We start from the raw sequence: 24349 nt of genomic DNA, 5'->3' as shown, positions 1-24349 counted from the left end.
ACCTGTAAACGTGAAGAGCAGGGCATTTCAATATTATAGTAAATGTTTATTAGGGTTGCTCTGTAACTGTGTAGCTCTTATTCCACCCTTTGCCACAGACGGAAGCAAGCGTTTGCCGTGGCAAGTCAGTTCAAGCACAAGGGATTCCAAACAGGGAAAAAACCTCTTTGTCACAACAGCTATTGTAAGTCCGACAAACCATCAGCATCCTCAGTGCCGCCTGGATTCAGGCACCTGCTCTTCATTCCAACATTGAATCTTCATCCACAACAGTTTCATGCTATTTACTAGCAGTACCTAGAAGCAGAGCAGTTATGCCGCCTGCAAAGTAGACTAGATACATCTATTCACTACCAGGAATCTACAGAATGCAGAGAAGAATGGAGAAGTTCCAAAATAAAAAGGACACATTTTTAATGGTTTATTAACACTTCAACTTTTAATATCTTTGAAGAAGGCCTGAAAGATAAGTTTTGCTTATTGACTTTGTCTTTCCCCCTTTGGCAAAATGTCACCTTCCACCTCCTCCCTCCAGCCTCTCTCCTCCCAAGAGGATAATGAAGTTTCAAGCTAGTGTTTGGTTGCTTCTTAGGTGTAAATTGGCTTCAATCATAGCAGCAGAAACATGCAAGCCTGGGCGACAGTGTTTGTCAACAGCTTTTAGAGAATGAGTAGAAGTGCACAAATAACTTGTGCATCAATACAAATTTTTCTTAAATGAACTTCATATATACATATTTTTTTTAGTAAGTGGCTTAAATTTGGTGCCCAGAATTACTGCAGAAGCTGTATCTTCTATTTAACTAGGCTTTTTTTTTTCCCCTGAACCACCATACTACCCTTTTTTTAAAGTGCTATATTCATAAAAACTTTAAAATACTACTTTGATACTGTATACTTGTTCCATCTTGCCCTTTTGAGAAATCAAAAGAGCAGCCTGCAATGCATATTTAACTGAAGTTACGCATTCAGCCTCACACAACTTTATGGACATCGTTGTCTGATCATATCACTAGGAGCAGTGGAGAGACTGTATTTCCCCATGCTTACATACACAAGTAAGCAGGCAGACAAAGCAAGAAGTTCTAACCATTTCAGGAACAAAGACAAACAATTTAATCCATATTACATAATTCACTGAATACAGTTGATCTCATCCAAAGTGACTCCTGAGAGCAAAATAGTTTTAGCATTACATTTTATATACAGCTAAGAAGGGATTACTGGAAACCAAGACAGTCTCCTTATACCATTAGTAAGTACACTGGTTATGAGACCGCTGCACACTTTCACTTTGAAGACATTACTTAAACCATAACCAAGTTTTACCACCACCTGTTTGTTATTTATTTAAAAAGTTATTTCAATCTGATTTTTTTGTTATTTTTGCTTTATTACTACTGCCAGACATCAAAACCTGAGTCAGCTGCATTGAGCAATGACTCCTTTTTCTCCCCTCAAGTCCTGAAAGTGCTAGCTACCCTTCAAAGTTTCCATACACTATGCTGTAAACATTTTAAGATCTTCCAGAGGATTTTTATATTTTTTTTCCTTCAATGCAGGAATGACTGCTCTGTCTGAAGTAAACTACATCCTGCACACTATTGCTTTCGTTATTTTCCACATAATCAGTTTGGAACAGGCTATGAAGGTTTGATGTGGCAATGTTCTGTTAGAGAAAAAAAAAAAAAAAAAAGAAAAAAATTTGGGAGAATTACACCATTCTGAACCAGCGGAACCAAAATAATCAAGACCTTAACATAGTTTTTCCAGTCACTGGGATGGAAGGAGACTTGAATGCAGACACTGGAACAAGTAATTGGAAACATCTGTGCTAGCATGCTTAAGTGAAAAGATAAGCAGTATTTGCATTTTCTTCATCATCTTCCTTGCACATATGCAAGATTTTATAAAAAAGTTTATCACAGAGAGCAATAACAGAACATGATGTAATTATAGTTGTTTTTTTTTTAAAAAAAAAAAGCACTAGAAATCAAAGGCAACCAAGATAACGTACATCTTCTCCAGAACATTTTTCTCAGCTACATAAGATGTGCATATACCAAGGTCTAACACACTTAGCTGCACCACATCAAGTCAAGCTGTCCAAGAGTATATACAATTTTGCTTACAGGAGTATATACCTTCCACAATTTTTCAGTTTACAAGTAATTCCCTGTATGGGATTATGCTTAGTCAGATGTACAGATAATATTTTGTTCCAATACTACTGTTTGTTTTTATGACATATTCAGAGATGAGGCAAGACACAAGATTAAGTGCAGGGAAGCATTTCAGACCCCAAAAAATCCGTTCTTTAAAACTTAGCTATACATGGTTAACACAGGTAGATCTGCCAAGACTTGCATAAGAATGATTTTCATTTTCAAAAGGTGAGCAACTGAGGCTCACTCAGCAAATATCAACTCTTCTGCATCATGGAATTCACTATGGGTGTCTGAAACATTCAAATTGCATTTTTGAATATCTGCTAAAACAGAATTACAAACTAAGTAAACTAGTGTATGTGAATTAAGTTCCCTTATGAAATCAAAGAATAATGTTGACTCCTGGAAGACACCCAGAAGATCCAAAGATGGAACAGAAGGTTGATTATTACACTCCTGCACAATCCAAGCAAATTGTTAATATATTGAAAACATTCATGTCTGATATTTGTACCTGCTGGATATCCAAATTATTCTGTCCCAAAACAAGTCTGATAACCATCCTCTCTGTAGCTGAAAGCAGCCAGAAAACAGTCCATCTTTTCAAACAAATGGAATGGAAACCTTTTTTTTTAACCCCAAGCTTCAATTACAACAGTCTAAGCCAGACTTAAGCAAATAAACTTCAAAATAGCCATTTGTTACAAGTAGCAAATTACCATGAACAATGAACTTGTTAGAAATCCCTTCTAAAAGTACGACACACACAAACAGGCTACCCAGCAGAAAAATCTGTTAACAATTTTATTTCTTTTGTAATGTTAAATATTATGGGACAGGACTGTAAGGATGAAGAACTCTCAACAATGCCTCACAAGGGATAAAAAAGAAATTCTGCCATGATATTAACAAAGTAAGGTAAGGAGAAAATTTACACAGTAAGAGGCACCATTTCCCCCAGAACACCTCTTGTCATATTCCTGAATGAGTGGGATTAGCAATCTAATAAATCATTTTTCAAGAGGTAACAGCAACAGATAAAATTTTAAAGGATTATTAAAATAACATTTACAAGACTCTGAACAATTTTTGAATTCTTATTAAAACCACAGAAAGAAAGAACAATTCATTATTTATGAATTTTCATAAAGGACTGACTGTGCAACTGACACCTGCTATTAATGACTTAATGTACAATTTTGTCCAGTAGCCGAACAGTTTGTCTTTTCAGATTGTGTTTTCTAACCGTGCGAGATCATTAAAGGCAAAGCCTGTTATGACGCTGTACACAAAAATGGCCACTTGGGCCACACTACCAATGAAGTGGTAGGTAAACAAATCTTTTTCTGGCCAAGAAAAAAAAAAAAAAAAAAAAAGGAAGCTGCATTTTGCATGCTTCTCTCACTCATTCTTTCTACAAGATGAACTTCCCTAGAAAGAATCCAATGAAAATGGCTGCAATTACAACAAGAAGTGAAGGAAGAGAATTAGAGCCATTATCTCTGAGGGCCAAAGCTGTGGGTGATCCAGATTTATCCGAGTGCGCTACCTTTCTGAGCCTCAAGCCTTCATCCTGAGGGGGGAAAAAAGCACAGATGGAAAAAAATTTATGAACACATCTTCTTTACAATTGTAAAATCTGAACTCAAAGGCCAAATTTAGTGGTAAACATATAAATAAAGTTAAAAACAAAAACAACACACCACACCAAAATACAAAATATGAACATAGCAAACCATAATATTTCAAATAAGGACAGGTAATCCACTAGTCTCTCTCCATGCTCTGGTTAAGAAAAATTCTGAAATTCTTGCTAGGCACAATGAAGAATCCTGCTTTTACTTACTATGTGTCAGAATTAAAGAGCAGTAATTCCTTATTGTGAAGGAGAAACATCTGCTTTGTGTAGTGTTTCTCCAAATGTTCCAATGTCATCAGAATTACAGGTATGGAGACATCACTATTTCGTGGTTCTTCAAAAGGCTACCATGGCCAATGGAATTGTCAGATATCCGAAAGCAAATATATAGAAAAGTCATGTAGTGACATATTGACTAGTTACAGGTAACTGAAATGGTACCTTTACATAAAGGTACTGGAGTAGTGTTTGCTTAACTCCGCTGGCCAAACAATTGTTCACTAACAATTTGTGATACAGAGCATTACCGCTTTGGATCTCCTTTACACACTCTTAATTAATAATAATGCACTTTTATTAAAAGCTATTAATTCAGTACTTCTGATTTAGACTTAAAGCAACTAAGATCACTTTAAATAGGACCATTTAATTTAAGAAGCAAATTATGTTGCTTCAGTATCTCATCCACAGCAATCACAAAGTCTCTATGACTGAGAAGTTCAAAATAAACAGTATATAAACAACAGTAAAATCATATTGCAAATCAATCTTGACATTCTAATAGTTGTATTTACTTTCCAGAATACACATCTATTGGCCTAATTACAAACCAGACCTTTCAGTCAAGAAGAGTGAAGTCACTGCAATATAAACATGGAAGCAGAACTTACTCTCAGGTGCCGATTTTCATCCGTCAGCTTCATAATCTCTGCTTGAAGTCTTTTGCACTCCTCCACTAGCTTCCTTGTTTCAGTATCATTAAGCGAAACACTATGTGGTTTTGGCATCGGTCCATCCTGCTTAGATGTATTCAGTACTGGGGCAGGTTTGCTTGCATCTATATCATTCTACAAATATTAAGAATGACTTGAGAATTTTACTTACCTAGAGAAAAATCAGCCACAGCTTAAAACTGAAACAATCCAGCTATTAATATAGTTCCATGAAATTTATATTTACAGTAATCTGACCAAAGACTTCTGTTATCCATTCAATTCAAATATTAAAAAGCACGAGAAGATTGCACTGTTTACATTTGGTACTACGTGCTACTGAAACCAAAATTAATACTTTAGCTGCTTAACACTGACCCAGCAGGCATCCAAAAGATGGCATAAAATACACCAAACAGCATCTGAACTTGAGGGGGGAAAATAAAAGGAAGAAACTAATCCTGCAATAGTAAGAAACAAACCAAAGCAAAAAGAAAGCAGGTTGTGTCACTAACTAATACGAAGTACATATGGCACAAATATTTTGCACTTATAGATAGCACCTCTTAGTGAAGGAAAATAGTCTTGCACAAACATGGAATTTAAGTCTCACAGCACCTCTGAAATATACATTACTAATTTTGAATACAAGTGAAAAGTCACATAAAAAACTGTGAAAAAGCCAAAAATAAAATTAAAAATCTAGTTCCCACAGCTCTGCTCAAAATATACAATGATCTTCAGCAGACAATAATACAATGGATTCAACTGTATAGCCCAGGTTACCATTTGTAAAAATACAGCATTTATATGGCAATACACTCAGAAACAGCTTGTATTCAGATTCAGGCTTCTATATTCCTATTTCCTTGGCTACACAGCTATATCATTTAGACCACCACCATACTGCACCTTTCATAATCAAAGCAGTCCAAGCTAAGTACTAAATGTAATAGAAAACCTACTAAAAGGCAAACACACCTATGTAATAACAAAACAACTAAAAAAAGATGCAAGAAGTTCTTTAGTTCCTAAGCAATTAGCAGTTATTTGGTCTACAGCGTCTACTTGCATTTTATATTTTTTGCAATGCAGACATAGATAGCCTAAGAGCCAGATCCTGATACTCCACACAAGTACTCCTAACTGGATTTAAAAAGACCAACATACTTATATTACGAGTGAGCAGACCAGGATCTGTTGCTTTTTTAATTGGTTTGCTAGCTGAATTGAGTTCCTTTAGTAGCACTGAAACTTCACCAGAGACCTAAGACTTATTTCCCTGGAACAAACCTCCTCCTGCTGTGTGACCTCACTGACTGGTTTCTTCATGTCAGTCTTCTGGCTATGATTGGTAGGCATCTGCAGAACATCGTTGCTGACTGGAGTGAAATACTTGTGTCCTGGTGTAGGTATATCCTGAGGAGGCAGGTGAGGCTTACCCTCAGGACTTGGCAGATTTCTCATTGCCAGGTTGAAGGGATTGACTAAATCAACTGCTAAAGCAGGGTTCTGCAACCCTACACTGCTACTCAGAAAAATCCAAATATTATGTACAGTTAACACTATGAAGATATCACATTAAAGAAAGTAAAAAAGGAGATACTTTGGTATAATCCACCACATTTCTCTCACTTCATTATACATTTTGTAAAATTAAAAACAGGTATAATTTTTCTAATATCTAAGATGTAGTTTAATAAGAAGGTTAAAAACATAGAAAGTAGACAACTAAGTTCCTTGATAATAAATGCTTAATCTTTACAGTTTTAGCATTTCACACACACTTAGTCAGCTTACACCTGAATAAAAGGTTGCATCTCATGAATTATCCTTTAAAAAAAAAAAACACACAAAAACAAACCACCACACCAGAAACATTACACTGACATCACATCTGAAAACTATACTTAGATTACACTCCAAAAACTGTATTAAAAGAATGGTTGCAAAGACAGATACTGGCCAGCAAGCAGCCTTCACTGAGACCCTTTTATGCATGTAAATGAGATGTTTTTAACATGCATGGATTCATGCTACTTTCCCCCAATATGCCTTACAGACTACTGTAAGAACCGGACAGTACTAAAAAGAAAAGTCAAGGCCTCTAGCACTCTAATCCAGGCCTCAAGCACTCTAATTCACAATGCTAAATGGACCATCAAAAAAACCCCACCAAGCTCAAAAAACCCAAACCCAGAACATACAGTATTAAGATTCCATGAATGAGAATTTCAAGTATGAGGGTAAAAGAAGTATTAATCCATAAGAATTTAGTCATATTCCACAAAAATCCTAGGTAACTGATGGTTAACTATTATTCCAAATAACAGGCAACACAAAACAGACATCTTCAGTCAACAAAACTCATCTCCTACACAACTGGAATATGTTTTGTCTGAAGGCAGGAACATGAAAGAGGTAATGGGATTTTTACTTTTTTTTTGTCTGAATATCTGTCTTTACCACTACCTTAAAAAATGCATTTAGGATTCCCAAAGCATGCGTTAATTTCTAATCAGTACTTCTTTTTCTAATTCAGCTGAATTAGAAAAAGAATTTTTAAAATTGAAAAGCATTTAATACTTTAAAAAGCAAATGATGCAATTCACTCTTCACTGTACGCAGTATTGAAGATTCTCTTTTTCTTTTTTTTAATCTGACAGCAATATAATACTAAAGCAAATCAATAAACAAACGATAACAAAAAGATAATAATTTTTGACACTAGTCCCCATTTCTGGAGGTTTTTAAGACGCTGTTGGACAGGGTGCTCCCCTTCCAACAAATGGTTGGACCAGATGGTATTTCAAGGTGCCTTTCAAGCTGGGCTGTTCTATGATTCTATGAATTCTTCCGAAGTTATATACTGAACATGCCTCCTGTCTAATTTAGTACAAATTCCAACAATCCATTTAATCAAAAAATCAAATAGGTTTAAAAAAAATTCAAAATAAATTTCCATGAGATCCTACCAATCTATGTATGACAGTTTCTTACTCTTTTCTTACTTACCAGTTTATCATTTTCATTGGGCATTTCAAACACGCATCTCAATTTGGAGTCCATTAATTCATCAGGTTTTGCTTCTTTCCACTAAGACAACAATTAATATAGTTATTTAACTTGCCAGACTCATGCAAACATCTGAACAGTTAATACACCTGCACTTAGTACTTGCCTCCTATTTAGCTGAATACTGTCCTTACCTAGCTGCAATTTTCAGACTTGCTTCTGAACAATGTTTTTTTGTTCACTTTTACTACTGCAAAGTAATGAAAGCTAGAAATGGTTAATTAAGTTAATGGAAATGAGTAAATTGAACACAAGGATGGATCCAGAGGTTTGTAGGGGATAAGAAGGGGACAATATAGCAGTTCTTTTAACATACAATGAGGAACGAGTACCATCTGAGTCAGTTTAAGAACAAATTCTAACCCTATCACTCTTTAGTGAATGTACTCCTTATGTCCCATCTTGGAAGCACTGATTTTAAACAAAAGATTGAAAGACACTGTTTTGTGAATCTATCTTTAGTTCCAGAGTAAATTTCTGTAGTTCTTCGTATTTTAGATTTTTAACCCTTCCTCCTTTTACTACATAATACATTACAATTCTGGCCTAGAGAATTTTTCAAAGCCATTTATAAAAAATATTTTTAAATTATTATAAATATACTTAAACAATTGTGAAATATGCTGGAATCTCTCTGCTCAATTGACAATTAACTTTCACTTCATGTAGTTGCCTTAAATCTTAGGCTCAGAGACTGATCTGAAGTCTGTGGCAATTTTCCCAACAATAGTTACAATAGACCAATTGCAGGTCTTACAGACTAGAATATCCAGGCTTTTCGTAACATCCTTCCTTCTTTTTTTTTTTTTCCTTTTTTCAGTGGCATTAGTTGTACAGTAACTTATAACTACAATTACCGATTTTCTGCAAGATCTGTTTCTCAGTATTCTATACTTGAACACACTAAGAAAGCAGTTATTTGAAAGGTATTTCTAAAGTGGATTTTTATATCCTCACCAAACAATTACGCTTCACTTCCTACACATAACCAAGAGCTATCAGAGCATATTAAGGAAAAGTAAAGCAGATCAACAAGGGAGAGAGATGTTAACTTTCCAGCTACATGTCTCAAAAGCTTAAAAAAATCTAAAAGGTTTTCCACTGCCTTCAGTGAAGAGGGATGCCACAGTAGTCTCTGCCTTCATATCAGGGGACAGAGCCTAAACCTGCACAGGTCTAGCAGATTTCAGTGATTTATAAAACCTCATCTTTATCCTTTGTTTCCCCTCTCCTCCTCTGCCTTGAGTGCGCATTGAATGTATCTGTGTAAACTCAGGCATTCCTTAAAAGAGTCTCTAGAGACAGAAGCCTGCGCATCACTCCCCTCCACTGTAATATACATGCTTGTGGGAGCCCACATACAAAGGGCACATTCTGACAACTGAAGGCTACTTTCTCATTGCTGCCAGCTTGTAACGTCAGAACCAGGTGTCCTTACTTCTGAACTAACAAGCACAAACCTAAATATCTTGTTTCTGGATCTTCCATAGACCAATCCTGTCCAAGAACTGAATCTGCATGTTCTATTAAAACAGAAAATAAATCTATCATTTGTGCTGTGTTGAGCCATTTAGTATCTTGTAAAGAGACATGTCTTGGCCTTCCAAGTGTTTTAATTTATTATAATCCCATTCAACATTTCACTTAAACAATTTTCAGACCAAATGCACACATTTTATACAGCTTCAGGCTTGTTGTTTAAATATACTCTTGATTCCTTCAAATACAATCTGTTTATCCCCTGCATGTTAGCTGCACATAAGCTACAACATGCCCCTATTTTAACACTGAACTGACCTTACCTTAGATTCACTACTATTTCCATTCAACCAGTTCACTAGGTGAGTTCCAAGAACTGAGTTTGTATTCAATATTAAAAACCCTGGATCATGTATGCAAGTCATACTTGTTCAGATAAAACCCAATTCTTCTCCAAAAATAAATGGCAAAAACACGATTCATTTATACTTAAACCTGAATTTTTAAGTAAAAAAAAAAAAAACCAAAACCACAAACCCGAAGAGTCATTTTACTCCATTTTTACTTACCACTGCCTCCATATCTGAAATATTTGGTGGTGCATAGGTTGTTTGTACCATAAACTTGTGTTTACTCTTCTCATTTGGGTCATAGTCAAAAGGCTGCAACATTACTGTTCAAAAGAAAAAATAATGCATAAAACTGATTCTTCAGCTAATCACTGTAACAAGTATGCTATCCGCTTTAGATGTGCTTCTCACTGAAGACACACTGAAAGTCAAAATGTAAAGGCAGTGTTGAAAATAGAGCAGATATACACTGTAGCAACAAGTACTGAGAGGAGAGACCTTAAGAAGTTTTCAGTCTGGTGTAGCTGACATGATTATTTCTGTAATTACTATAGCTAAAGGACATTTGATATACAAGTATGAACAAACAGAACCTGTAAGGCAGACAAAAAAAAACCCTTAAGCAAACACCACAGGACTCTTTGAAATAAACACATTTTATGATTAAGAGAATGTAAAGTTAAAGAATTGTAGCATGCATTATGATAGTTACTCAGGGGAAGAAAGAAAAAAGAGAGAGCGAATCTACATTAGGTAGACCACAGAGCAGTAGGGCAAGTTCAATTGACTCTCAAAGATATATTAACCTAAGCTGGGAGCAAAGCTACTAAAATAATTCCATTATTTCTACAGCACTACAATACTTTTAAATGAAAGCTTTAATTACAGAACAGTACCTACACTCACCAAAGTTGTACAAGGCTACCCAGGAGCACACTGTATGTTTTTTCACCATATAGCGGTTGTCCAGGTCACCCTGGCATCACTATTTTGTGTGTGGTTTCTTTAGTCCAAAGGAACTGAAATAATATGTCTCTAATACAGACCAGGAGACTAGAGCTTTTACAGGATACAGCTGCATGTCCAGGGGCGTAATATAAGGGCTTGCAGAAACACCTGAATACACAAAGTTTGTTATGGTAGTATTGGGGGACTACTGAAGCAGAGGGATGGGTACACAACCAGCAGAGCCTACCTCCAACCATACTGCCTGTCTGGAGCAGACCCTGAAACAAATGATTGCGTTATCCCCCTTGTCTCCTTTCAGAGACAATTAGTTGCCTTACTCCAGGTGGGAGTACAAGACCACATGAATTATATTTAAATATATCTGTATGTGGGTGTCATAGTTTCAGCTGGGATGGAGTTACCTTTCTCACTAGCAGCTGGTGTGGGGCTGTGTTTCAGACTGAGGATGAGAGTAGTGTTGATGGCACACTGATGTTTGTGGTTGTTACTAAGCAGACAAGGCCTTTTCTGCTCCTCACACCACCCCACCAGCAAGTAGGCTGGGAGCACACAAGAAGTTGTGAGGAGACACAGCTGGGACAGCTGACTCCAACTAACCAAAGGGATATTCCATACCATATGTCATGCTCAGTATACAAAGCTGGGGGAAGAAGAAGGAAGGGGAGGACATTCGGAATGACGGTATTTGTCCTCCCAAGTAACTGTTACATGTAATGGCACCCTGTTGTCCTGGAGATGGCTAAACATCTGCCTGCCAATGGGAAGCAGGGAATAAATTCCTTGTTTTGCCTTGCTTGCATGTGCTGCTTTGGCTCTACCTATTAAACCGGCTTCACCTCAACCCCTGAGGTTTTTTCCTCACTTCTGCTCTTCCAATTCTCTCCCCCATCCCAACTGGGGAGAGTGAGTGAGCGGCTGCATGGTCCTAGTTGCTGTCTGGGAATAAACCACAACAGTGGGTACACTTGCAACTTGGTCTACCAGAGGATGAGGACTCAAGAGTGAACTGTAGAGATAAATTATTTGACAGTGTACATACACTTGTCTTCCACAGAATGTGAATTCCGGTTCAGTGTATCTTTATACAAAATTAGAAGTTGAAGATTAAAAAAAAAAACCAACCAACAAAGAATTACATTTATGGAGTCCTTTCAACAGTTATCTGTATATTTACCTATTTTGCAACAATGAAAAAGCTATAGCAGAAATAGTGATTTAGCTAGAAAAACACATTGTATGCTCTGAACAACATTCCCGTATATTCTAAACCAATTCAGTCTGTAGAGTTCAATACTGCTACAGTTTTCAACAATTCAACTCTATTTTCCAAAATTATGAATCTTCATTGGATGTGTAGTTCAACATGCACCCCTTCAGACAGAGTAAATTCTTCATAGTAGGACTCAACTGTATTACTTTATAAAATACTAAGTACAGTATCAAAATTACTAGCTTGCCTTTCCAAATTCCTTGGTACCTATGAAAAAAAGCTAATTCTAAATTTAGTCACACTGCCTCCTAACTTTAGGCCTTAAATACTAGTTACAAGTTAGTTGCAGGTGTTTACTAAAGGATGGTTTTGTTTTTTTTTTTTTCCTTAAATGTTACATACAGCATAATCAAAGGATAAGTGAATAACCTGAATAAGATATATTTCAAAAATAAAACACAAAGGAAATGCAGTATTTGACATGCTTTCAAACAATCCTATTTAGAAAGGTTTAAAAGTCAGGTTTCCTTAATCACTGGTCTCACTGTGGTTCAGAACATAACTGATGAAACTAAATGCTTCTTCCAAGTATGGATGCTATAGCAATTTATCTCTAAGAATTGTTCCATCAACAGACTACTGAATAGCATGCAGTTTCCTAAAGCTAAGGGAACAGATGGAGTAACTTGAAAGATGGCAAAGCCAGCTTTCCATCATCAGAGAACTTCTTCACATGTTGGCAGAATCCCTGGATAACTAGTTAAATAACTTTATGTTCTTTGACCACTCAGTAACAGCTGAAAATCTGATTGAACTGAAAAGCAGCAGAAAAAGACAATCCACAGATTCAAAGAGTTCTTCAAGCTCTTCATGGTTAAAGTAAACATTAAAAATTTCATGAATTTATGAAGCCACAGTTTTCAACACGTTCTTGGAATCCCCGAGTAGTCCAGAGATCACTTCTAGGGGAACTGCAATGAATAACAAGCCTCTTGTTAATAGGCCTAGGTTTTCTACACAAAATAAAACTTAAGAGTAGTCTGAAAAACAGAAGGAACAACAGTTACAAGTTGTGAAAAAAGAAGAGTAACATGCTATATTCTGAAAAGAAAAATCAACAATACATGATATGAAAATAAATAGTTAATTTAGGGCATCAGGGTAAAGAAAAACAGGTCTTAGCAAATTAGTATTTTTGGAAAAAATGTATAAACATGGTTGAAGAAGGTTACCTAGTGATTCACAATTGAATGATAAACAAAATGACGGTGGACTTCCTTAAAATGACTGTTAAATCACATCTCCAACAATGAATTTAAAAACTGGCTTGACTCTGAATCAGCACGATGCATTATACCGGCTGAAGACAGCTAACACTATCTCAATATTTAGTTTTGAACACAGAGTTTCAGCCCATGGTATCCTATAGTGAATTCTTGCTGCACAACAATGTGAGAGAAATCTATTTTTAATTATATGAAAGATGAGTCAGCACTGAAAACATTCAGTTGAGAGACTGATGAGATAAAGTGGGTCACTACAAAAATTATCTGCGCACTTGGCTTACCAAGTGACCCAAAAGAAATGATACGCTTAAGATCAAAAAGACGAAGCTGACACTTTGGGCAAGAGAACTTAATTCTGAAAAGCACTGTGGAGTCACTCTAATTTAACAATTGCACATGAAAGCAGCTTGAGGTCACTATAGCTGAACAACTGCATGAGAATCCACTAATACAGAAAAAGGGATATCAAAGAGTCCCTGCTATGGAAACTGAAGAGTCGAGCAATACGATACTGTTTCCCTTTATTGGTGAACCTGAAGCTGAAATACTGTTTACAGCTCCAGTATTTCCTCATTTAAAAAACTGAAGCATTCAAAGCATTGAAAGGATGATTTGGAACTATGAAAGCACATTTTACAATAGGCAAACGGAATATTTCAATCTATTCAATTCCCTGAAGAGAAAATCCAGCAATATCTTGATCATGATGTATGACTACTCACAGGAAAGATCCCCAATACCAGATCAAACACACAGTTAAGACAAAATGGCTGTAAGTCAAAGCTGAAGACTGAAATAAAGTAGCCTTTTGACAACTTGAATCTTGAACCAATTCTCAGTAAAATGATCTTTCATCCACAAAATGCTGGACTGTCCACGGTAAGCAACACTGAAGAGTTTTAAAGGGTCACATTCTACAGATCGTATTTGATTAGAAAACTGGCTTCTCTCCTACAAGGGAAGTTACTCTAATGTTTTAATCAATCATAAATATAAAGTTTTCTTGAGTTATTCCTTGCAACACTTGAACGTATCACCTGAAGCTACTTCTCCAACTTCTTTTAAACTTGCCAAAGGGTATAACGATATCAATCCAAAAAGCTCTGAGGATTGCTCCGAGTTTCCCTTTTGCTTTGCTACAGCTCTCCAAGGGTTCTACAAAAATCAGCTTTCTAGACTTAGGAGATCTAGGAGCTCGCTCCTGTATTGCTTGTGATCTCTACAACCTATAAGACCACAACCTATAAAAAGGGTATTCCCCTTTCTCCCAGGTTAGGAAATGCGACAGGTCTAGAGAAATAAAATTTCTCTCCTCTTACAATCACCGGTTTGAGAATCCCCTTCATTCTGCAGATTCCTAACTCATTTCCCATTTTCTTGAGAATGTCTACTCCCACAATTACTAACACCTGGTCTTTTTGACACTCTACAGTACAGTATAGGATCAGACCGATACACATCCAGCTATGAAAATTCAGTGAGTTGTTAGAATGAAGTATGTAGGCCAAACCTACATGGAGTTTCACAGGAAAAAAGAAAATATTGTCTGGCTTCAGGGCTCACACTCTGCTGAAAAGTAAGGATTCTTTTTTTAATCCCCTCACGCAAAAACAGAAAAAGGAGAGAGTATCTCTATAGTGCAACACGCTAGATTTCTCAAATTTAAGGGCTACAAACTGCTCCACCTACCTAAAAGAAAACGTATTTTTTAAAAAGGAATTCAACGATTGCCACTTAACATATACTACCATGATAAATGGAAGAATTACAGAACAATAAAGTTCAGGGACCGATACTATGGTCAAAACTCGCCTACAATTATAAATGAATTATTTTATTTATTTTTTTTTTAAATGCAACAAACTGTCAAATGTTAAATTTTGAAGACATCAGACCAGCCAAGCAATGCTCTACTTCAAGATATAAGCATGAATATAGCAGTCTGAAGCAAAGGTACCCTTAATGTCACTGCCCATTTCCAAATTTATTTTCTTCCTTTCAGAGAGCTGCAGATAAATGTGACAAATGGTAAGTATTTCTGTACAGCAGATTTTACATATACTATTGCAGCTCTACATCAAGTTGACATTGCACTAATGAAGGGGAACAGTTTTATTTTTAAAAAATATTTTTAAAAAGCTGACATACTTCAAATAGACTCTAAGATCAAGCATTAGAGAACTTAATGAAAGGCCTAAAAACATCTAACCTACAACTGCATATATTTGTTTTTACCTGAAACAACTACAGATGATCCTGGGTCAATAATTCCACTGTTCGGCCTCACACAGTATCGACGAGGTGCTGTGGTCTTCACTTTGAAGCATACTTTTCTATCTGATGGATTTCGTAGTTTAAGATTTGTAGTTACTACATCTGTAAAGGGACCTGGAAAAAGGGTTGATTTTTTTAAATATGCATGTATCTCTGGAAAATAAATCCGTTTACACAGTACAGATTACTCTTAAAATCTAACTTGATGGCAACAAACTTCTAAAAGGAGGTTAAATCATACACCTGTTAAGCACATATAATGTTACATGCAAAGTACACTATGACTTTAGTTAATTAATATTAATTATTAATCAATATTACGATAATAATATTATAACAAATAACTTAAATAGTATGACAGATTCAAGCTGCTGGTGCAAAAAGTTCGTATAGATGTATGCTAATTTTACCATATCATTCCTAACATTTTAAATACCTAGAAGGTAATGGTCACATGCAAAAGTAAATTTTGCTGGATTTTCCCTGAAGAACAGAAGCAACACATACTTTGGAACTCTTTCAAATGTTTAAAGAAAGAAAACACTGTGATACCAAAACATACTAACTGCTCATAAGATTTCAACTTCTGTTGTGCTTCTGAGCTCCAATAGACTCGACAGAAACAGACATCAACCTCATCTTTTAAACTCAAAATAAGTGAGATGACATTCTGCTTATGCATATATTCTAACTGATCCACAGAAAAGAAGCTGTAGTTGCCATATTTATGTATTCAATGCAGTGTATTCTCTAAACTGCGTTTATGTTAAACATCAGCATAGGAATTTTCTCTAAGACTCGATGAGACAAGAGGCATAATTTCAATGTCAAGCTGCAAAAGCACGTCTTCCAACAGAGATTATCGCCACATGATGCCATACAGTAACAGCACGAAAACCAAGTAAGGTTCACAGTGTTCCGAGCTGTGTTAATCTCCCTTATGCTTGTGTCATCTGAAAGCACGACTGCACAGGCACTAAAAGAATGTAACTTAGAAAACAGAATTTCATATGAACATGAAATTTATTCAATAATACTTCATGTGTACATTCATTTTTAAGAACCTTCTTTATCATTCTTCAAAAATTACACATTAAATTACTACAAAATAATTGTCATAAATGTTGAAAACATGACAACTACCTTTCCATTAAAAAAACAAAGAAAGCAAACTTTAGATTAAATTGGATGAAAAATATATGTGAATAAACAAGTGGTAAGGTACAACAAAACTACTAACTGCATGAGACAAAGTAAATTCTTTTCTGAATATCTTGTTTCACAGAGGTGTCTGGACTACTCTGAAGGAAACGGTACTGGCCACTATCAAACATGTTACTACACTAAAGGGCTCACTATCTGATCCATGTCTGTTTCTATAACTCTCGTTCCAAATCCTTGATTTTTGAGAGTCTTAAACACTCTTGACACAACACACTAAGATACAAATCAATAAAGGACTAAAACGGGAATTACTGAGAACCAGTATACCGAGATGTAGATGAAGATACATGTGAGCTAGGTTTACATTCAACAAGACTCTTTTGAGAAAATAAGAATTGGTATTACTTGTCTGAAACTTCATTTCTAATTTGGCTTTATACAGTGGATGAAATAGTCACCCTCTCAATCCAAGCAAATTTGACAGAGCCCCCAAGAGGAAGATTTACAAAACTACTTCAAAGTTTCCTGCCACTTGCCTCTTGATGGCTCTTGAAGGATCCAGTTGCATTTACTTATAGACTGTGATCCCAAAATAACTCCCATCACCCATACGACAAGCCAAACTAAAATCAGGCAGCTGAATACTCCTCTAAAACTAAAACTGGTGATACACTCAGAAAAGACCAAACATTTATTTTTTCGAGGTATACAAACAATTTTGAGGAAGTTATTCTAGGAGTTTTACTAATAGCCACCTAGACATTGCTTGTGCAGTGCCCAGCAGCATACAGCACCTTGGATCTGGCTTTCAAAGGTGTGGGTTGCTTTTTTTTTAATTGCAACTCTGCACAACTTGAAGAGCTCTGCTTCTCAATCTTCTCAACTACTATTACTAGGGAAATTCTGCTCAAAGGAAAAAAAAAGGTCAGTTCAGAGGCTCATTTTGAAAGGCAGAGTTGTTTTGAAACAAAACTATACTGTTCAAAAATAGCTTATTTCAAAACAAAGCAGCAGTGAATTTAGAAACTGATGATAAACTGTTTTATAAACTTTAAAAAAAAAGTTCTGTTATTTTGGGTTTTTTTGAGACATGAAAGGTCCCCTCATGCCTGCCTTCTCAAAGTGCATAATAATGAGATAGGATTCAAAATACTCTTCAAATTATTCTGGTATTTGCTGTCAGTTCTAACACCACGGACAAGTAAAAAAAAATAATCTGTTTTTGTTCCCCAGGTGAGATGAATGCAGTGACTTCCTTTGCATTTCCTGGATACTTCCCAAAAAAAGAGCCTTTAGCTCCGGGACATTTTTTAGTATCAGACATTTCTTTCAGAGTGGACTGAGGTCTTTTTCAAGGTCTAGAGCACCCGTCTGACAGCTTTACCTTTCACCTGCTTTCTAAAAGCTTTAAACGAAAAAAAGAGCTCTAATAAAGCCTCTCAAGACTTGCAACCATCAAATTTAATAAATAGCTGGTAACAAACTGGTGCACAAAAGGAAAAGACGACTAAATTTCACTGTTCCTGCAGAACTCAGCTATTTTGGTAGTTCAGTGGCATACTGACAGACAGCACTGATCTGAGCATGGATGGGCAGGAGCAGACAAAAGGATAGTAAATCAGAAAAAAATACCTATTACTATTCAGGGGAGCCACATGATCTAAATTAGCATGACATATCCTTCAAAAAAAGAAGCCATGCAAGAGCAGAAGAGAATTCTGGAGTTCCCATTCACACAAACATAAATACCTCTACCCTCGGGGGAGTGGGGAAATAAAGTACAAGCTGGCACTAACAACCTGAGTGCAAAAGCCTAGATCATGACTGTTCCTTGAGAAAAACAAGAGAAGCTGGGGGTGAGAGGGAGAACCAGGACGGAAAAACATTTTGGACCTTACCTCACAGATCACATCTAAACAAGGAAAAGAACAGGCAAAGATGGACACAGACATTCTGCACATGCACCACAATGGACAAATGCATGCCAACTTTATCTCAAAAAACATACAGCTACACTAGGACAGCATTACACTTTCAAAAAAAGCACCTCGCTTACTGCTTGCATGACATCAGGCCAAAGCTGTTTTTTATTTGAGCACTTAAATCTCAGACAGGCTCATGTCTAGCTGTACCCACCACACAAAATACCTCATGAGTTCACATCTACTGTTGTTTGCCCACTACTTCCACTGTAAACTGCTTAAGATTATCTTTAATCTTATATTTGTACAACTTAAGACAATGGACTTCTGCATCTGCAACTAGGGTTTTCAGAAGCTGTAGTAATTTAACTAATAAAATCCTCAAGCTATGCTGATGTAACCATGACGTCTAATGACAAGAGATCATTGTCTATAAACCTGTAATTTCAAACTAACAGCCTCTGGGAGTCAGAGCTACTTTAAAGGGGACAGGGAGTTCAGCAACCCACTTAGTAGTGTAAATTCAAGACATCAATTACAGTGTCTTCCTAGCATAAAAGTTGTTAGAGTGCCAGGTTATTCCAACAGTTTGAATGGAGCAGTGACAATCCGTGCTGAGATTTTTCCTGTCTTTTTGACTTATTAAGGCCTTAGAAAGGAATGACAGACACATACCTAATCACATTCAGAAATACTAGAGATTTCCGAAAACACTGTATACTCAATTTCTATTCCAGCAATCTTATAGTGCAGCCATTGCAACATTAATGCCAGGGTTGCCTCTGGCAACTACACATCTCGAACTACAGCAACTAGTGGGCAGGAAAAAATGACACAGATTCTGCAGAGCCAGTTTCCACCGATGAAACACACTGCCAAGTTCCCCACCTTGCCACATGCTTGCCAGTTACACTGCAGTAAAACCAAAATACTATGTATTACTGGACAGGTAGGACCTGTACAGAGATCTTTTTGATCAGCGGTGTCATTTTGTCTTCAAATTCAGGTCTCCTTCAGTTCCTCAGCTCCAAAAGTCATCCTTCTACCACCTGGGATGGTCAAACATAAGGGAAAAAATAATGACATGAATATGCCTTTCTAGAGTGGGAAGGAAGAGCTTAGTAGCTCTAGTTGTTGGTAGTACAGAGTGAACATAAAGAACTTCAGAGAAGTGGACAAGTTTGGTTATCAAGAAGCTCCATTCAAAATTAGCAAGGCTGTCATAGTGCCTGTCATAGAATATGAACTCTACCTAAAATTGTGTAAGAAATTAACATTTTATTAAATCACATAAAATATTTGATAATTAGAAAGCTGGTAACTGAGTTGTACAAAAGTGAGCATGCATTATTAAACAAATTCAACAGCATTTTATATGGAATAGCTTAAGTGTTAAGTAGATTGTCCTCTTCGATTTAAGACACTGAACTGCAGCTATTATAAAAGCTAATACCTAAGCTGACTCTGCCAGAAAGCACTCTATTTCATGCACAGAACTAAAGTTTATTTAAGCTGTAAACTGGTACAGTAAAGTGATATATTCAATCACATCTGAAAACAATTTAAGTCCACATAAGAGAGTACACAGACTGGCAAAAGGAATCCAAACTCCTTAAAACGTGCAAGTTACAGTGTTAACTTCAAAAACTATTGGGATTATATGCTTTAAGCAGGATGTTGTTTTTTCACAACTGGTTTACCACCTTTGAAATTCCAAGAGCACTTGAAACATACAGAACGCTTCAAGGCATCTGTATCAAAACAAACTCAGGCAGGGTAGTTTTCTTTCAGCACACAACAAAGTTAGGTTAGGCAGGCAAAGAAAAATCATTTACTGCATTGACAGTTTGAGTCCTCATGAATGAGAAAGGACTTAAAAGTCAGCAGGATAAAAACTAGCAGTAATATTATAAAGACAGCAAGACAAATTTTGAGAACAAGTTAACTGACTTATGATAGACCTGACAGGAACAGAGTAACGTCTCCATCAACTCATTCTGCCAGAATTAGAAGTAACAACAGAATAAAGAAAAAGTAAATTAAATTAACATAGCCCCATGCAATCTACGTTCATATAATATAATAAATAATTTTTTAATTAGTCCAAACTTCAGTTGTTTTTCCTTCCCATCATTTGGCACAGCAATCACAGAATGGCTGAGGTTGGAAGGGGTCATTTGGACTCTGGAGGTCATTTCAGCCAAAGCACCTGCTCAGGCAGGGACACAGAGAACCAGCTGCCCAGGACCATGTCCTGACAGCTTTTGAGTATCTCCAAGGATGAAGAGTCCACAGCCTCCCTGGGCAACCTGTGCCAGTGCTCACTCATCCTTACAGCAAAAAAAAAGGCGTTTCCTGATGTTCAGAGGGAACCTTCTGTGCTTCAGGTTGTGCTCACTGCCTCTGACCCTGTCACTGAGCCACCTCTGACAAGAGTCTGTCTCTGTCCTCTTTGCACCCTCCCTTCAAGTATTTATACGCGTTGGTAAGACCCCCATGAGCCTTCTCTTCTCCAGGCTGAGCAGCCAACTCTCTCAGCCTTCCCTCATAAGAGAGATGCTCCAGTCCCTTCATCATCTTTGTGGCCCTTCACTGGACTCTCTCCACTATGTCCATGTGTCTTTTATAATGGGGAGCCCAGAACTGGACCCAAGCACTCCAGCTGCTGTCTCACCAGTGCTGAGCAGAGGGTGACTTTCTGGCAACACTCCTCCTGTTCCAGCCCAGGATACCATTGGCCTTCTTTGCTGCAAGGCCACATTATTGGTTCGTGGTCAACTTGGTGTCCACCAGGACCCCAGGGCCTTTTCTGCAAAGCTGCTTTCCAGCTGGTCAGACCCTAGCCTGTACTGGTGCACAGGGTGGTTGTTCCTCCTTCCCACGTGCAGAACTTTGCACTTCTTGTTGAACGTCACATCTGCCAGCTCCCTCAGCACTCCTGGGTGCATTCCATCAGGGCCCATGGACTTAGGTATGTCCAGTTTACTTAAGTATTCCCTCACCTGATCATCTTCCACCAAGGGTACCAAAAGAAAGATGTCTAAAGGTGAAAGACCATTCTGTGTTCTGTAGTGAGCCAAAAATACCTTGACTGTCAGATCAGAAAACGAATCTTAAAATATATACAAAGCACTTAATTGCTCCAAATGAAATTTTATCGTACTTTCTGAAAAAAGCACAGGTGACACAGATGACGCAAAAGAAAGTGAAAGGAATGTTGTTTATTTCCATAAATTAGTTTTAAGAAATTAATATTCAGACCTCTGTGAAAATCTGAGGAGAATCCATGATATGCATTGCCAATGAACGTAATTCCTTCTTCTTGAAATACCAAAACCATGGTCATTCAAATACCTTCTTCAACTGGAAGAAAAATTCTGACTCTAACAGATCACCTATGTTAAAATTATTCACGGTCTATGAAGCATAACAGCTTAGGTTTCATGGATTAATACTTCAACATTAGAGGTCTGAATGATCAGGAATTATCAGTGGATGAAGGTGCAAGATTAATAACACCTACAAATAACCATGGCTCTCAGGTAGATATCCGTATGTTAGAGCAATAATACATAATCTTTCCCTTCTTATTCTATGCGGGCACGTGAGAAATAGTTATTAGTTTTATCATCAACTTGCATGTAAATGTCAGAATGCAAAAAAGGCTTTAAATAAGAAAGCTGACACACCTCAATGTCCACAGCTCCTGAAGGCTGATTCTAGGCTAGAACTGTTTACCATAGGTAACATCATATTTCATCTGAGCTCCCCACAATGACATGCTGTCAGCATCCATGCTGATGATGCATCTGTCAAAGATTTTTGCCTTCTAAAAAATGCGGAGACAATGCCCATTTTTTAATCCTAAAAGAGCTCATCCTCCTCTGTCAAAGGAGCAACTGGAGCCTATGCAGCTTACTAGAGGTGCTTGTGCTTATGCTGGCATGCATGCTTTACTGGGGGCTGGTGTAAGAGAAATGGGAATTGAAACCTTTTGCCTGCCATTCTGACAGAGGAAAGACAGGAATACAATGCAGTGGTATTTCAAAGCAGACAAACAAGCGATTTTTTTCCTTACATTTTTTTTCTGAATCAAAATTTCATATTCACCCCAGCTAGTTACTGACCTGTTGCTAGTGGCCAAAAAACACAGTAAAAATGCAATAAGCATCTATCTCAAGGGTAAAAACACAGATCATTACCATGAATTCTGGTAAAGAGAACATTATCGACTTTATATATTAGACAAAATACAGACTAAAAGGAGATTGTCCTGCATTTAATGTCAATTATGGACAATGGTTTCTTTAGCCTCGACAACAAAAAAACACTATTAGTAAGATGGCACAACATGGAATAACTTCACCCAAAGATATTAATGCCTGTATTTAGCTTAAGCCTTATAAATCTAGCAGTCTGAGTCCAATTCAGTCTATTCTTGATATTTTTGCTATTGAAAGAGTGTCATTACTAAAGAACTGTCAATGTTGCTAACACCAAAGGCATGTTTGTTAACTTAACCTTCACGTTATTGTGAATTCCTTACTTCCAATTTACCTTTATGTGGCTACATTGTTATTCTTGACAAATATACATTATGAGCATACTAAAACTGGGAGCTCATAATTCCACTAGGATAAAGTCTTAAGAATCTAACAATATGTAGTATTCTTCCCAAAGCACTCTCACCACTGAAATAACAAGAACAGTAGAAATATTTTCCTACTGCTAAACAGGAACATTTAAAACAGAAAATAATCCCCAAAGTCCTGAAACAACTAAGTAACAAGCAGTCTTTCAGTACAGATGCATTATTAACAATTTAGTTCAGTAAGGGCCATGGTATAAACCCTTCCTGCTGGAGCAACTATTCTCTTTACTTGCATAAGGCAGGATAACTAATGAATCTGGTAATTACAGAGGGTCTTAGATTTCAAAGAATACTAGCAGATTTGAACAACAAAACTAAATAAACATGGAACTTGCTCTGTATTTTAACCTGCTATAGCTTACAAAAGGTCTCAGTGATGCTGAAAAGCACGCATCTGCTATTTAAAATATGCAAATATTCAGCAGCTTAAAATATGCATGCATCCTCAAATACTACATTTCCAATTGGATACACCTTTCCGATCTGAATTGCAACATACAAGATACTCTTCAAACTCTATAGCAGTAATCAGAATACTTGTAATCATCTCAGATGACAGCTGTAGTGGCACACAGAAAAAAATCAGTCTATCCACAGAAGACCTGACCAAAAGCTGTTACCCAGCACTTTTCCCAGCGTGCTCCAAGAACTGGGTATCAGAGGCCAGATTCAAACCCTAAACAGAACACCAGAGCCCTTGTGGTTTTCATAGGTTTCCTTGCAAGTAGTATCCCAAGAGTGCAACAAAGTAACTTTAAAAACAAATTAATTTCACAGTTCTCCAGTGTGGGCAAAAGCCCAGAAAGTTCTTTTTAATAAAACCCAAACTGTTTCAGGTGTTTGACTGTCAGATGGTGTCCAACCTCAGCACACAACACAGAGCTCGGTCTAAACAGAACTATACATCAGACATTAAAATTTCCTACAGACAGGTCTAGCTAATACTGGACTACCTCTCAAAGACATGAACAGCTCACTTCAATTTCAGGGTGACCTTTCATTCTCTGGAAGCACAGCCTACAGGTCTCCATTTCTCAAAGCTCCAAAAGCCAAGTACAGCACATCCTACAGTCACTCAGGAAAAGAAACACCTGCTTTAAATAAAAGCTGCATTCAGTTGCAGTCTCGTCACTCAGGCAGGATCACAAACTCCATTCCCTCATTACCTTCATACTACAGCACCAAGCTGAACTAATGCAGCCATGCTTCCCAGGACCAGTCAGCTCACTT

General features: G+C 36.9%; 1 protein-coding gene across 1 annotated transcript in view; it reads right to left on the bottom strand.

The window, feature by feature from the left end:
• Positions 1–1092: 1092 nt before the first annotated feature.
• Positions 1093–24349, bottom strand: part of VAPA (VAMP associated protein A) — a 32340-nt gene continuing 9083 nt past the window's right edge. The window contains exons 2-6 of the mRNA XM_054191034.1: positions 15344–15496; positions 9863–9966; positions 7755–7835; positions 4698–4874; positions 1093–3741 (exon numbers count right to left, since the gene is read on the bottom strand). Coding sequence (XP_054047009.1) covers positions 3583–3741; positions 4698–4874; positions 7755–7835; positions 9863–9966; positions 15344–15496 — 674 coding nt within the window. The 3' untranslated portion in view covers positions 1093–3582. The remainder of the gene's footprint in view (positions 3742–4697; positions 4875–7754; positions 7836–9862; positions 9967–15343; positions 15497–24349) is intronic.

The sequence above is a fragment of the Rissa tridactyla genome, chromosome 2 (assembly GCF_028500815.1).
Source record: "Rissa tridactyla isolate bRisTri1 chromosome 2, bRisTri1.patW.cur.20221130, whole genome shotgun sequence".
Taxonomy (NCBI): Eukaryota; Metazoa; Chordata; class Aves; order Charadriiformes; family Laridae; genus Rissa; species Rissa tridactyla.
Note: the sequence above shows the minus strand (reverse complement) of the source record. Positions and strands in the feature narration are given on the sequence as shown.